The sequence below is a fragment of the Helicoverpa zea genome, chromosome 14 (genome assembly GCF_022581195.2).
Source record: "Helicoverpa zea isolate HzStark_Cry1AcR chromosome 14, ilHelZeax1.1, whole genome shotgun sequence".
NCBI classification, from domain to species: Eukaryota; Metazoa; Arthropoda; class Insecta; order Lepidoptera; family Noctuidae; genus Helicoverpa; species Helicoverpa zea.
In genome coordinates this window covers 12,740,859-12,756,814 of record NC_061465.1, presented here as the reverse complement: position 1 = coordinate 12,756,814, position 15,956 = coordinate 12,740,859, and the positions used below count along the sequence as shown (strand labels likewise).

The 15,956-nt window shown below is 48.4% G+C and overlaps 2 protein-coding genes across 12 annotated transcripts in view; one reads left to right on the top strand and one right to left on the bottom strand.

The window, feature by feature from the left end:
* Positions 1-260: 260 nt before the first annotated feature.
* On the top strand, positions 261-10,850 carry LOC124636340 (protein charlatan). Of its 7 annotated transcripts, none has more exons than XM_047172405.1 (7): positions 261-1,836; positions 5,592-5,660; positions 7,542-8,148; positions 8,215-8,742; positions 9,838-10,076; positions 10,154-10,521; positions 10,625-10,850. In XM_047172405.1, the coding sequence occupies exons 3-6, from the start codon at positions 7,546-7,548 to the stop codon at positions 10,440-10,442; spliced, it is 1,659 nt and encodes a 552-aa protein (XP_047028361.1). In that variant the 5' UTR covers positions 261-1,836; positions 5,592-5,660; positions 7,542-7,545; the 3' UTR covers positions 10,443-10,521; positions 10,625-10,850. The 7 variants fall into 7 exon arrangements, with proteins under 7 accessions (XP_047028361.1, XP_047028358.1, XP_047028362.1 ...); XM_047172402.1 differs by lacking the exon at positions 261-1,836 and adding an exon at positions 4,570-4,641; XM_047172406.1 differs by lacking the exon at positions 261-1,836 and adding an exon at positions 4,590-4,641 and having other exon boundaries at positions 5,596-5,660.
* A 1,199-nt stretch (positions 10,851-12,049) lies between these two features.
* The window catches only part of LOC124636259 (rho GTPase-activating protein 4-like), a 31,350-nt gene continuing 27,443 nt past the window's right edge, over positions 12,050-15,956 (bottom strand). For 4 of the 5 annotated variants that reach the window (XR_006985113.1, XM_047172256.1, XM_047172257.1 and 1 more), the window contains 2 exons: positions 12,803-12,870; positions 12,050-12,738 (listed from right to left, as the gene is read on the bottom strand). Coding sequence is in view for 3 of the 5 variants with exons in the window: in XM_047172257.1 (XP_047028213.1) it covers positions 12,334-12,738; positions 12,803-12,870 (473 nt within the window). In the remaining 2 variants the exon portion in view is untranslated. Of the gene's footprint in view, positions 12,739-12,802; positions 12,871-15,956 lie in introns of those variants that run through there. The other variant, XR_006985114.1, reaches the window with a different exon arrangement.

Below are 15,956 nucleotides of genomic sequence, written 5' to 3'. Positions count from 1 at the left end.
GATTTTATGTTTATATGCCAAAAGATATTTATTTTATTAACTGAAGCTTTTTTCACTTATTAGGTACGTTATTGATCAATCTTTGAGTAGGTATTTAGTTTTAATAGTTTGGAAATCTGTGTGCTAGCCAAATCGTGTTCATATAGATTTTTAATGTATTTATTGCTTATCCTGTGATAATTATAATGATGTTGGACTCGTTTCGTATAAATCTGGTGCTTCAAACCTTACAGACAGTGAGTACAGACAGTGAGTACAGTGAGTACAGACAGTGAGTACAGACAGTGAGTACAAAAGTGCTGATTTATCTACCGGATTTGAATAAACGTTTTTGAGTGTGTTAATTCCTACACGGTTCTTACAACCTGTATACATATAGTTATCTGAACATCAAACCTTGTATAAATTCACTTAATGAGATAGCTTGCTATCTGCAGATCAAAGTTTTCCAAACTTGGTTCAGCCATTTGAGTCAGAAGTACTTCTCCTTCTACAAAAAGACCCACAAGCTTTCTTAACATTTATATAAGAGTATTATGTGCAATTTAAATTAGGTAGCACGGAAGTCTTTATTTTTTTTTAATTCAAGCGCACGTGTCTATAAGGTAAACTTTTATCAAAAATAAATTTTATATCATGAGCATTCAACTTATTCTCTTTTAAGTTCAGAGATTGTTAGGAAACTTCCGTGTTTTGCCCAATCTGACACTCTGGAAACTCCACTAAGCAGTGACTTGCTGACATTGAAAATGTTCATATTGCTCTTTAGCCTAACCAATAGAATACAAGGAGTGACTGTCTATCTGACCCCTTCAATCAAAATGACTTGAGCAAGACTGGTTGTCAGGATTCCCTTGTCCGTGTGTGTAACGACTTGTATGTTATGACAGCAGGTTAACATGCTTTATGGAATGTGACAAAACAATCCACGCATCGACCGCGCCGAGTGTGGCAGCTAGGTAGGTACCTACTGGCTGACACCAACGTTATAGCACTCAAACTCATCTTAAACAGGACATGGATGCTGTTTGTATTGGTCAGCATTTGTACGTCCACGATATATATAAACGATAAAAGTCATTTAGTTATATTATGGTCGGAAGTGAAGTGAGGCACGCTCAGAGTGCGAGCACTGACACTGACATGCAGGGCACCGCTGCCCTGAGCCAGCACTGCTCCCCTGAGCCAGCACTGCTCGCCACACGGTCGAGTCACTGCTTGTCGAACATTCTCTCTACATAGAAGCCATATTAATCTATTTGTTGCTGTCGGGGCAGGTTCAAATAAGAAAGTCTAAGTAAAAACCTTCTCGGATGAAGTAAGGGTAAGCAACGATAAGTTGTTATCAGTACTTATTTAACATTCGAAGATATTTTAGGTAGGTATGTTGAAAAAAAATCCATAGGTACACACACACACCAATCTATATAATCGGCTGAGTGCTTACTGACTACATAACGCCCGACAGCGTCGCTGATCAGCTCCGCCGAGCACTCGAACTGCTCGCACCCTGAGGAGTTACACCTTCACTGGTTAGGTTTACTTATCTTTGAACATGAAGTGTGTCACTGGGCGACGATTGTAACATGTAAGTGGGGCTCGAATAACACAACCGAGTGGCAACAAGTAGACACGAACCAGTGGCGCATCGGATCACTGAACTCAGTTCCGCGTTGTCGACGTGACATCGGCGCGCGGCGCGGGCTGGCCGCGAGCCGCCTGCAGCGAGCGGCGCGCGCCGACGCCCTGCGCGTGTGTGCGCCGCGCCACTCACGCAGCTATGTGCGCGCTCCTACGGCCGACTCCATCTTCTCTTTACTTCCATCTATTCCAAACGTGCGTATTAACAGCCCGACATTTTCCGAATCACGTTACGCGTCGAAACGGAACATACACGTTGAAAAAGTCAAATGGGCCTAATCTAAGTGTGCCTAAACGAAAAAAATATTAAGCACAGCTGGCGGAGAACTAGTGAGCAATCCGAGTGCACTGGTCGGCGCAGGCTGGCGAGCTCGGCGGCAGCGGCGCGGCGCACGCCCATCGGCGAAGACTCCAAAATAAACAGCGTTTGGAGGGTAGTGGGTGAGGGTCGGCGCAGTATTTATAGCGCGTCCTCATTGAGGCGCGCCGTGTTTACTGCGCCGCTATATCCGTGCGGCGAGTAAACACGGGCGCGGGCGCGGTCGATCGATGCTCACCTGCCCGCCAGGCGGCCGGCACGCCGCTAGCGGGGGCGCGGGCGCGGCATGCGGCGGGCGCGCGGCCGGCGGCAGGCGAGGCGAGGGCTGCACGGGGACGGGCCGCGGTCGGGGCGCGACTGACGCGGCGCGCCGGCTCCCGTGCCGCGCGCCGCCCGCGCCTGCGCGCACTGCCCGCCTCTGGATTTCCGCAAATGCGGTCACCCGGCCCGCCCGCCCCGCGCCCGCCGCCCGCCCCGCCCGCGCCCTGGCGTGACCGGGCGCTGTTCCTCTGCCTAGCTAGCGTATGAATGAATGCGGATGGCGGAACATGAATTGATCACACTGAACACAAGAGCCTATGGAATGAGAGCCTGACTGACACGCTGACGAGTGGAGCTGAGCGCCGCAGCTGCAGCAGCTGGGCAGCCGGAGCCGGCACGAGGCGGCGTGCTGTGCCGCGCGCATGCGGCCACTTTGACCAATGACTAAACATTTGTAATATAAAGCCAACCATATAACCAATGTTTATGGATTTAATGTTGTAACTGTTGACATTTTCGTGCTTTCGTACGACCATTTCCCTTTAGATACAAACGTTGCCCCAATTAATAATAATTTGTTTGTGGTGGGCGCGTTCACAATCATTCAGCACACTTGCACACATCGACAGAAATCGAAGCCCCGAGCGCACCAGCTATACGACACTCGCTCCGACAACATCAAATTCTATACCCAATACATAAGTACGAGTGACATGTTCTGCAAGTGGCAAGGAATTATTCCAACACATACTACAATTTCAATACATAAAGGAAACAAAATGTTCAAGTGTAACATTAGCTAGATCGACAAAATATAAAATCCCTATGAGAGTACAGTAATATTGGCATGGTAGGCTCGGGTGGCGTGTCACACAGGCAGGCTACGCGGCTACGGCGCGGCGTAGCAGGTGCCGCTACGGCGGGCTCTACATGCTACGCGTTGCTACGCCGCCGCCCCGCGTAGCCACCCTTACGAGTTTGTCGCATGTCGCTCCGCTGTAAGGGGCCCCCGCCGAAATGCTTTCAAACAAATAATATTCGGTCGGACTTATGTGCGTTTCTTTGTTCCACCCTTACATCATAACTTGTAGACCGTACAGACCGCGGAATGTGTACAATAAGTGTAACCATTCAGATGTGTTTATAACATATAATTCTTATTTCAAAGCCCTAGCTTAGTCTTACCAAGAGGTATATTGTTGCCCGGGTATCTGGGTTGAGGAGGTGGGATATGCAGTCGCTCAAAGTTGAGAAAAAAGATAGATGGTCGTGTCGAGTAAAATTGTGATAGAAACATGAAAACAAATCAGCCAGATGTGTATCGACTTGAAGACGTTTATGTTGGTACAGTAGCCGAGAGCCACTAGGAGCAAGAGCACAGGCGACCAGGTCATCTTCAATCACACTAATATCACAAAGGCGACAGTTGCTGAGTGCGAGCTGCGGAATGGATTCGATGAAGCTTAATTTCCAGTGATAGTTTATACCCACATCAGAATAACATACAGACTAGTTTTGATGGTTGCCTGCAGGCGGCAGGAGGATGCTAGTTGCTACATCACTACAAAGTATAAAACGAAGTCGCTTTTTCTGTCCCTATACCTACCTTTGTACTTACGCTTAACTCTTCAAAACTACGCAACCGATTTTCATGGGTTTTTTTAATGAGACAGAGTGTTTTAAGAGAAAGGTTTATGTGTATTAATACATAATACCTACATACATAATATAGTAGAAATATACCTTAGAGGTATATAATTTTTAGAGGTTACCGAGTACACAATATAATGAGAGCAATGTGTTGCACAAAAGGCGGCGCACGAATGTTGGTAGCGGTGGTGGAGCGGCGCCGCCTGCGGGGACGCGCCGACGCCCGACGCGCCGACGCTGGACACGCTCGTCCAGGCACGCTAACAGCATAAACGTGCCCGAACTTTAGCAATATTACTGCAATCGCTTTTTTTTTGTCGATTCGATTTTGATGAAATCTTGGTTAGAGAGAAAAGAAACCCTGAGACAGGTTATACTTAGCTAGGCTATAAGTATCAGGTTTATCCAGGCGCATAGGTACAAGTTCTCCATGGACGAAGGTGAAAAAAGACAGAAAACAAATTATGACCAAGAGAAGGTTGAGAATAGCATTACTATTGAATGGTGGAGTTGTAGGGAACCTCCAAGAGACTAAGAGATCCGTAGTGAAGCAGAGTCGGCAGGCGTAGGCGTAGCGAGACAAAGCGGAACAGCGCGAGGGAGGGGGCAGACGGCGCGGGTCAATACCGGCGAGTGAATGGAGTGCGGGGGGTGGCGAGGGGGAGGGCGAGGGGGAGGGCGATCGATGGGCGGCGGGTGGCGTCAGTCGAGGCCGGCGCGCCGCGCGGTGCTGAGGTGTCGCCCCCGCGACCGCCGGCGCACGGCCGCAGGTGAGCGCCCCCCCGCGATCGATCGCGCCGCCCGCCGCCCCGCGCCGACCCCTGCGCCTTCTACAACTATCGTGGACATACTCTATTGGGGCCCCGCGATCAATACATCGATCATTCCAAGCGCTTGCATTGCTCGCTAACAAGCAACGAGGTGATTCACTCAAGCCGCTATAATGTTACTCATTTTCACCAATCTTCATTGAGTGGCCTATAGAATTATATGCATAGCTTAACTAAATCATACTAGGGCTTCCTAAAATTCTTGTAGTCTTCATAAAAGGCTTGAGCGCCACATATTTCGCTGAGCCGGGTGCGAAGCCTCGCGCCGGGTGTCACCTGTGGCACCTGCGGGCCCCGCCGGCCCCGGGGCGCAGGCGAAGCCCCCCGCCCCCTGCCCCCGCCTCCCCGCCCGCGCCGCCGCCCCGTGCCTGTATGCACATCGGGTATTAGAATTTCAGTTAGGTTCTGTAGCTCAGTAGTTTCGCTCCTCAAGTATTGGGATCTCATGTTAGAGTTGAAGTGCATAGGCGCGTCCGCGGTGCAGTGAGGCGGCCTGGGCCGGTGTGTGTGAGTGCGTGGGCCGGGGCGGCGCGGGCGGGGAGGGGGCGCGCTGCAGCTGCAGGGAGGGGGTGGCTCCCGGTGGCTCCTCGCTCCGAACATCATAGGATACCATTAGCTATATAGAATCACCCTATACCTCCAGCAACGGGCTCACTTTTCAAATTCCCTTGTGTGCAGAATGCGATGGTTACGTTCATGTATTGAAAAAACATGTTGCCTAAAAAAGAAAAACTTATGTTGGCTGGCAGATACTCAGCTTATTCTTAATGGCGTGACGAGGAAATAGTCCCTTATCTGAGTGATAGCATGTGCCACGCGCCAGAGTACTTACCATTTGATAAGTTGTTCGGTATTGTAAACACTAGATGATTTACATAATAATATTGTAGTTAGGTAGGTGGCAGGCGCGTGTGGGCTGCTGCAGGCGCCGGGAGCCGGCCGCGCCGCGCTCCGCACAGGTCAGTCGCCGCCGCTCACTGTTGTCATATACAAGGAAACGCATCTCAGTCTCGAACTTTATCCACTTACAGCAAATAATGCACTCTCACCAACTTACCTATATTTTACTTGTCACTGGTCAGTTTATTCTTTAGGTAACTGAAAGGTAGCAATTTGTATTTCGATCACGCCACGCCAACCGGTTATTTTAGGTACCACTCTGGTACCTAAAATAAAAGTGAAAACAATTGTTGTATTAGGGTAGGTACACTTAGTCGGGAGTTTTTTTTTTTCATCCCTACCCTAACGTTTAGTATATTGTTATATAGGTATTTCATGAATAAAGCTTTACTTAAATCAGTTTTACTTGCCAAAAATCTTAAACCAATCAAGTTCAAAATCATTTTCCAAGAAAAACTTCAACATCTGAGTTTTTTTCATACTTTTTAAACATACAAGGTGGTAAGCTAAACATAGTTAAGCCTTGCCCATTCAGGGTGATTTGTTGACTAGATAGAATTTTGACATTAGCCCTATACCAATAATAACAAATTGTAATCATTTATGTACTCCCTTATTTACTCGCTCATTAACTACTCCAATATACTACCCTATGTACGATCCTGTCATGTCATACAGGGTGTGTCGCAATCACATTAAATCCTATCGCATATACTTTATATTCTATTGCGAATTGTAAAAAGAAAATAACCAAATCCATTCAGCGGTTTAGCCACAGAAGTCATTTTTCATTTTTATAATTTACAAGATCATGTGTATAGAGGAAAACTTTGTTTGTTTGGTTGTAATGGATAAACTCAAAAACTACTGGACCGATTTTAAATATTCTTTCACCATTAGAAAGCTATATTATCTGCGAGTAACGTGTGCGTTCGCGCAGCGGAATGTTGTTGAATTTAAAGATTTTAATTATGCAGATAATTAGTGTATGACATCCTATAATTGTGTATGGTAAATAAAAATTTGTGTATGCAGCCATTGTGGAGAAATTCACCAAAAACAGATTCCGCTGGGCGAACGTTGGCGAACGTTGTCCTGGCGGAACTTTTTTTAATCCATAGACGTTAGAAGAAAAGAGATGTGTCCAAAAATTAGTGTGTATTTGTGTATAATTGATTATGTATGAATGAAATCAGTGCATGCATAAACTTCGGAGAAATTCAAGTTTCCGCTACGCGAACGTTTGGCCATTAGCTAGTTTTCATATAAAGCGCTTACATAGAGAGCTGTAGATTTTTACATACGTTGTTTTGAATTTGTTTATATTTATTTAAAAAACAGATTTAGAAAAAGTCGTAGGGTTTAAAAGATAAAAATATAAACGTAAAATACACTTATTAGGTCTTAGTTCTTAAAGTATGCAGTTTGGGGTCTAGATTTTCACGTTTACACAAACCTTATAAGAGTCTCCAACATGTTGCCAAGTATCAATGATGTTCCGTTAGTAATTAAACAGGTCAGGTTTCAAAAAGCGGCGGCAAAGGCGGGAAAACGGCTAGTCAGAGATAAAGTTAGGAGTATCAAATTTTTGATCAGTTGACAGCTGTCAGTTTTCAAGGAGAATATTTCAGTTGTTTGTAGGTAATGACTGACTTTTATATGGTGTTCTAATTCTCGCACATTTTTATTCTATTTACTCTGTTTGAAAAAATCTTTTTTTTCTTTTTTTTATTAAAAAATCGACATATATTAACCAGTATATTAACGCATTTCATTTAATGTGATTGTGAACGACACACCCGATATATCTAAAAATTAATGTACATATGTGAACTTCCGGCCGTGTCGTATGGATGTTCCCTAACGTTCTTTGAGGGCTATATCCGCAAATGTATAGTTTTATATCGAAAACAGTATACGAGGTATATGTGGTGTTACAGAACAATGGAAGGCGGCGCAGGCGTGGGTAGCGTGGCGTCGCTCACCATGGATTGCGAGGACATGTTCAAAGAGATCACCAAGAAGCTGTACGGCGAGGAAACCAGCGTGGGCGTGGTGGGCGTCGAGTTCCCGGCCGCCGAGCGCGACCTCGACGACGACCTGCGGCCCGAGGAGCACATCACGGCCTGGGGGCTGGCGGCGCTCATGCAGAACGGCTTCCCGCCGCCCGGCATCCTGCAGGCCAACTTCGCGCCGCGCATCGACCCCAGCGCCGAGGACCGCTGGACGGCGGCCGAGGAGCCGCTGGCGTGGGCGCACTCGCGCATCGCCTCCTACAACCCCGCGCAGCGCCTCTTCAAGTGCGCCGACTGCGAGTGCGTCGGCTTCCTGGCGCGCGTGGCCGAGCATTGGCTGGGCACGCACTCGCAAGCGCGCGCCTTCCAGTGTCCGCTGGCGGGCTGCGGCTTCGCGTCGGGCTGGGCGCGCGGGGTGCGGGCGCATCTCGCGCGCGACCACCACTCCGACCCCGCCGCCGCCGACCACCTGCTGCGCGACAACCCCGCGCTCGACGACCTCACGCGCTACCTGCAGCGCCTCAAGAACAAGGTCGCCGCGCCCCTCTCCGCCGCGCCCCGCGCCGCCGCCCGCTCTGACGCTCCCATGTGCCGGCAGGTGGAGGCGATGCGCAGCGAGCGCCGCCCCAGCGCCGGCGACGCGGCGCCCAGCGAGGCGGCGCCGGAGCCCGGCAAGCGCTACGTGTGCGGCGCCTGCCCCTACGCCACGGACCGGCGCGACCTGTTCACGCGCCACGAGAACATTCACCGCGACGAGAAGCCCTTCCACTGCTACTTGTGCCAGAAGCAGTTCAACCGCGCCGATCATGTCAAGAAGCATTTCTTGCGTATGCATCGCGATCAGCCATACGACTTGAACCGCATCCGGCGCTCGGCATCCATCGTGAAGCCGAGCACGGCGCCCCCGGCACTGCACTACTACAGGGCGCCGGCGGGCGAGCCGCCACCCGGGCCGCAGGCGCCGGCGCCGCCGGTGGCGCCCGCGCCGCCGCCCGAGTACCGGCCGGCGCCGGCAGTCAAGCTGGAGCGGCCGCCGCTCGGCAAGTCGGAGGCGGCGCCCGCGCCCGCGCTCCACAAGGCTGCGCCCTCGCCCGCCGCCGCTGCCGCCGCTGCCATCCGCCGCAAGGTTTATGTTATTATATATTATCATGAGATCTCATGATCCATTTCCTAGTATTATACATAGGTACATATAAATATCTAGGTATAGGTATTAAATTCATTTATTCAAGTGACCATGACTCATTTTGTTAGTAACAATTTTTACTTAATTACTACACATGTTAGTAGATTATAAAACAAAGCATCTTAAGGCTGGAAACAGTGCTCGGCCGACGGTCAGTGCTGACCGTACTTCCCGACCGAATCACATATAAAATCACGCGCGTACCGTCAGCGTAGCTGTGTGCGCGTTCATAGACTTGCACAATTATAGCTACGTTACTGCACTGTTCACACTGTCACTGTTTCCAGCCTAACTTAACAGTCTGCATCAAATCACCACTGCAGGTCTGAATTGCATTATACACTGCATTATGAACAGTTCAACCGACTTTCCAAAAAAAGAGGAGATTCTCAATTCGGATCATTGTTTTCATATGTTTACTGCTACTGCTACAGCCTTTTTTTTTTTTATCGTCCCACTGCTGGGCACAGGCCTCCTCTCACATGGAGAAGGATTGAGCATTAATTACCACGCTTGCTCAATGCGGGTTGGTGATTTCAGACTATATAGTCCAGGTTTCCTCAAGATGTTTTCCTTCACCTTTTTATCAGCCATATGTTTATTGTAGGTATAATTAGAATCGTTGCAAGTCTCCATAATTTTAACTTCTATCAATTAGAGGTGAATACTTGTTTCCCGCTTTAATCAATAATCAATTAAACGAAATAGCAAGGACACTTAGTATCGAGGCGATGGGAATGGTAGGTACCTAAGTTACTCAGACCTCCATAGATCTCGACTCAAAGCATCTCGGCAAAGCAAATCTTCTACTACCGTACCTTATGACGACATCTACCCATTCAAGCCATGTCGACATTGATATACTTTCACCGAATCAGAATAAATTGAACGGATTGAAATAAAAGCCACCTTATATTTTCTCTACCTTTGTTATAATATGAATGTGTTGAGAAATAGCAACATCGCATGGGCGCTAGCGCTGATCTGCACAGATCGGTCGGTGTCTGTAAGGGTGTCGGTGGTGTGTGTGCGCAGGGCGAGCGGCGCTACGCGTGCTGCTACTGCGCGTGGTCGGGCGTGGACAACTGGTGCCTCAAGCGGCACCTCAACACGCACCTCAAGCCCTTCGCGTGCGCGCTCTGCGAGTACAAGGCGGCGCGCGCCGAGCGCCTCGCCACGCACGTGCACAAGGTGCACAACAAGAAGGCCTGCGCCAAGTGCCCCTTCCTGGCCGACGACCCGCTGCAGCTGGCGCAGCACCTGCGCGACGCACAGTCAGTATCCGCCGCCAGGCGAGCCCGGCTCACCCGGCCGGCGGCGCGCGACTCACGGCCGTGCGTCCCCCTTGCAGCCACATCGAGAGCCGCAGCCTGAAGGTGCCGGCGGGCGGCGCGGGCGCGGCGGCGGCGGGCCGCGCGGCGCCGGGCGAGGCGGCGGGGCGGCGGCGCGAGGCGCGCGCGGCGGGCGCGGCGCGGCTGTTCGGCTACCTGGAGGCGTCGGACGGCTCGGCGGACGAGTACGAGGCGCCGGCGCTGGCCGAGTTCGCGGCCGCCGCGCCCGCGCCGGCGCCCTACGCGCGCGACAAGGAGAACGCGGCGCCGCTGCCGCACGGCCTGCACGACCACTGCCTGCGCTACTAGCCCGCGCCGCCGCACCGCACCGCGGATGACGACTCCTGGCTCCGGCGACTACTTACTGCCTGACCATCCAAATCTTGGCGTACGTACAGTTCTTGAAAAACTTCATGTCGTTCCGCGACTAAATACCGGGCATGTTTACCCATGCCCTTCCCCCAACATTATTGCAATATTTGTTGTTCCAGCTGAAGGCAGGTACACATTAGCAGCTGGGTCGGTCCGAGCGGCGGCGGCGGTCGCACCGCGCCGTGCCGCATCAGCACTGCGCCGCTATCACTACACTTGTTTGCCAACGATGCATTGGCGTATTTGATCAAATTTAATTAGTAGTTAACTGTTAAATGTAAATTTATGCTTGTTCGATGATAACATGTACAAAATAATATTAATAAAGTTATGAATCCCACCGAAGAAGCAAACTTTCATCATCTCCCGAGCCTTTTTCCCAATCATGTTGGGGTCGGCTTCCAGTCTAACCGGATTCAGCTGAGTACCAGTGCTTTACAAGAAGCGACTGCCTATCTGACCTCCTCAACCCAGTTACCCGGGCAACCCGATACCCTTTGGTTAGACTGGTGTCAGACTTACTGGCTTCTGACTACCCGTAACGACTGCCAAGGATGTTCAATGACAGCCGGGACCTACAGTTTAACGTGCCATCCGAAACACAGTCCATGGTGTCTAAGATATACTTAGAAAGTACATACAAACTTAGAAAAGTTGCATTGGTACTTGCCTGACCTGGGATCGAACCCGCGCCCTCATACTTGAGAGGTTGGTCCTTTACCCACTAGGCCACCACGACTTTTTTCGCAAACTTTATTGCACAAAAATTCTACTTACCCATACCCATTTGGTACCAGTTGGAATCTTATATAGATATCCAAGCGGACAAAGACGTACGAAGACGCGGATCGGCATTTCGGAAGGGACGTTAAGTTGGTGGGTCCCGGCTGTCATTTGAACATCTATGGCAGTATAAGTAGTCATAGTAGTCTGGCGACCAGTCTTACTAAGGGTCTGGTTGCCCAGGCAAGTGGGCTGAGGACGTCAGATAGGCAGTCGCTTCGAACTAGGCATAATGTAGGTATGTGTCCTAGGCCCGGTAACTTCTTCGTAGAATAGCTCACTACATGAAATGCTCAATTATAACTTGTATGGAAAGGTCGCATGTTGTAAAATGTTTGACATCAACGAACTGTCATGAACTGCGGCTCCTGCTGAACTCAATGCAGCAACAGGTGCCGCCAAGCCGAACACAGCAGCGTACCTCTCCCGCCCACACTACACCACTAAGGCGGAGCACACTGGACTACGTGCGCCACTAGCTCAAGTAAGACTCAAGCGATAACCACAACCAATACTTATCTGACAACGATGGTTTAAATAAATATTCAACTATAATAATATTGCAGTTTGGGCAGACGTGGTGAAGTTCAAAAAATGGATCCTCGATATGGACCGTGGGTTACACCATCAAAAAACACTGATTTAAGTCCGATCTGTTCAAAGGACCATGTTAAAATCCACAGATCGAACAAATGTCTGCGACACGTACACCTGGATCAGTCGGAGGAATGTGTCAAACAGCTAATAAAATAATACCGTAATTTGTGTGTAATACTGGTTTATTGAGTACGAGGTTATCATGGATAGATATAGCACATTCCATAGATACAGTGTATAATGCGCCGCGGATACACGCCGCACCGGCCGCCCGCGACCACTACATGCGCCTACGAACGTTAGCCTCATTCCAGGCCTAAAATTACTTAAAAAAATACGCACCTACTACTTACAACTACAGCGCGTCAATATCGGCGGGGGTCAGTGCGAGCGCGTTCCTCGGCGCGTATAAAAAATAATGACACGGTAAAGATAACGTTCTGCAAGGTCAGCGCTGGGCTAGCAGGCGGCGTCGGGGTCTGCCGCCGGAGCCGCCGCGTCGGCGGGCGCGCGCGGCGCGTGCTGCGGGTGCGGCGTGGGGCGGCGCAGCAGCGCCGGCTTGGCGGCCAGCGCCGGCTTCAGCGAGCCGCCCGTCAGCGTCAGCTCGGCGAACTTGGCGGCCACGCGCGCCGTGTTGCGCGCCGGCACGGGGCTGGCGGCGGGCGCGGGGGTGGCGGGCGCGGGGGCGGCGGGCGCTGGAGTGGCGGGCGCAGGGCCGGGCGCGGGCGCGGGGCCGGCGCGGGGCCGCTTGCGCAGCGTGTCGCGGTTGTGCAGGAAGGTGTCGGCGGAGTCGGCGGGCGCGGCGCGGGCGGGCAGGTCCAGCACCAGGTCGGGCGTGCTCTCGGCCAGGCGCCTGCGGGCAGGGGGGTTGTAGCGGAGGGGCGGGGGTGGGCCGAGGGGCGCGGCTGCGGGTTTACCTGCAGGGCTCGGACGCGGTCGCGGCGGGCTCGGCGGGCTCGGCGGCCGGTTGTGTCACCTCGTCGTCCTAACAATATAAATGTGGTGTTACTTGTTACCCGAGACACGCACTACACACAGAGCATTAAGGTCAGCTATCTCTGCGGCAGTTATTACATCCCTAAGACGACCCACTGACCCATATCACACTCTACAGAGATAGTTGAACTTGCGGAGTGACCATGCAAATCTAATTTTTCACCTTGAACTTCCAAAAAGGATGTTTGTTTGTGCATATCTCTGTTGTTAACCAACCTATTAGAACAATCATTTTTGGTTTGAAAAAGTAAACTTTCCAAATGATCTCATTGTCATAGGATCCTGATCTGATCGGCTAGATTCGGTATATATAGAACATTTCAATTTTTACCGACTTCAGTACGCAGTTGATTTCGCTTGCATGTGTTCAACATGCTAGCAGACAGCGTGCATGGCTTGGAGGCATGGACCGGGGCACCGGAACTGACGATGACGGCCTGGAAGGAACATGATGACAGGATGGCCTGACGTGGCTCGAAGAAGGTGGATGATGGTGTCACTTCACATAGATGGATGAAATAAGCTGGCAGCTGTGTTCTTAATTTTGCCGCTATTGATGCAAAAATTTCTTGCTTCTGCAGTGTCTAGGCAAAATCAGCCAAGTTCTTGTATGTATGTACCTTTCGAATCTACAACGGCTGTCATAATCCATGTTAGCGGAAAATTCTCGTCAATATTATTTATAGTATACTCGGACGTGCACTTTGAGAGTTCTTACCCGATGCGTGCCAAGAACTCAATATCTCAAGAGTCCAATCATTGGATGTTGGATCTGATGACAGTGGGACGTTTACTCACAACATTTTGGAAGTTTACCCAAACTATAGTTCGGCCATTCAGAGAATGCGTTCCTGACACGTCGCGATTGAACTGACGACGTAACTTTGCAATGGCGTTGCAGTTACGATAAAAATATTTTTGCTGGTTGTTTACCGTTTTAACAATTGAGGAGCATTAAAACAACATTATTATATCAATAATCAATGAATGTAGTTACGTCGTCAGTTCAATCGCGACGTGTCAGGAACGCATTCTCTGAATGGCCGAACTATAATAAAATTATTCAAATTGGTTGGTAAATAAAATATAAAGAACTCCCAGAACTCCCCCTTTTAGAGAAATTAGTAAAACTATAGGCGTTGTGTCGTAAAGGCCTGTAGGCGTGCGAGTGGCATCAAGCGCCGCGCTCCCCACACACATGCAAGCGCACCTCCTCGCCGGCAGCGCGGGTCTGCGCGAGCCGCCTGCGCTGTCTCACCAAGCCCTGAGCTGCCTGCTCACACTTCTGCACTCATGCACTGACACAACACACTGGGAATGAAGAGCTGGGACGAACGCTCCTTAACTTGTAATAATTACCTACTTCACATTAAAACAAATAAAACATGCATACGACTGATTATACCTACGCATGCCGCGCATATCTACTAGTCTCACCCAATAGAACATAAACAGGCAAGCAAAAATATACATATATTTAAATACAAGTAAATAAACTGTCAGTAAACTATAGAAATCAAACAAAATAATGATGAATGTAAACATTTCAGATGTTTACATGAACAGACTGGGGACAGTAAGACACACTGCTCCGTGCTTCTATTCTATTCCATATATTATATTCTTCAGGTAAACCATACAGAATTGCATTTCATTCAGTGTGCAAACTTTGACAACTTATAGTTAAATATGTTTTGTAGATTTTTATTTTGTTGTGTTTTAGTACAAAAAAATAGTAATTGATAACGACATAATATTATGTTTATTTTGTAAACGATTGTATGGCCACAACTGTCGTATTGGCCACAATTTTCGTATATTTTGCTGATAATAGGGCGGATAAAAATATATGAAAAAAACATGTTTACTGGTAATGTAGATATGTTCTGCTATTGATTCTAACCCATCAGTTTTTTTGCGGACTGGGGCCCGATTCTCCTAAGTCAATAATGTCAAAATTGCATTCTGCTACTAATATAAGACCAATCGTGTTCCAACGACATTCGATTGGTTTTCGATTGGTCTGCTATTTTGGTGATTTTGGTCTATACGGTAGTTTGCTCTACAATAATGTTGCAATCGAAAATCATTTGCAGACAAAATGATTCATTATTGAATGACAGAAAAGGTAAAAACGTTTACTTAAACGTTAAAAATTTTGAAGAAACCCACGACGGTAAAAATCATATTGAAAAATAATAAAATAACTCAAAACCCCCGACTTAACCCAATTATACATATAGGAATATCCGTCGGGGGCTGCCATTAAACCAGCTAAAGGATTCCTAGTGTCGTGAATAGGTTTTATTATTGAAGAATTGTAGATGTTTACCGATGACATAAAATAAACTCAATTAATTGAAGAAATTTCATATAGAAAAGGCAGCCCCCGACGGTTATTCCTATATAATTGGGTTAAGTCGGGGGTTTTGAGTTATTTTATTATTATTTTTTCAATAAGATTTTTACCGTCGTGGGTTTTTTCAAAATTTTTAATTTTACTTAATTTTATTTCAGACTTTTTAGAGAGCATATACGAATAATAGTCTATATAATACGTTATTGCAATATTATTTTGCGCTGATATTGTAGCGCCCTCTAGTGAGTTACAGGCGTAATTTTTATTATTTGGGAACATGCATTAAGCGCGTACACATTGCTGATGAAAACAGAATTGTAAGTTTTGATTATATTGCAACATTGTTTAGCACTAATATTGTGGCGCCCCCTGGTGAGCTACAGCCATGACACCTGTCTAAGAACATGAACTCATCGAACACAAATCAGTTATTGAAAACTCTCTCAAAATCAGATCATTAGTTTAGAAAGTAGGTGGGAACATTACTTTGCTGTTTTGCCCTAATATTGTGGCGCCCCCTAGTGAGTTACAGCCATGACACCTATCTAAGAACATGAACTCATCGAACATAAACCCTTTATTGAAAACCGCATAAAAAACAGATAAAAACAGTTTAGAAGATTAAATTGATTTGTTTAGAAGATTTGGTTTTAAAATCAGTTTAGAAGATAGGAGGGAACATTACTTTGCACAAACGCACACACAAACGCACATCT

Excerpts from the sequence above, each read along its gene's own strand:
- LOC124636340 (XM_047172401.1), top strand. The coding sequence starts at position 7,546 with ATGGAAGGCGGCGCAGGCGTGGGTAGCGTGGCGTCGCTCACCATGGAT. Across the intron at positions 8,743-9,837 it reads CCGCTGCCATCCGCCGCAAG|GGCGAGCGGCGCTACGCGTG; the intron begins GTTTATGTTATT and ends GTGTGTGCGCAG. Across the intron at positions 10,077-10,153 it reads CAGCACCTGCGCGACGCACA|CCACATCGAGAGCCGCAGCC; the intron begins GTCAGTATCCGC and ends TCCCCCTTGCAG.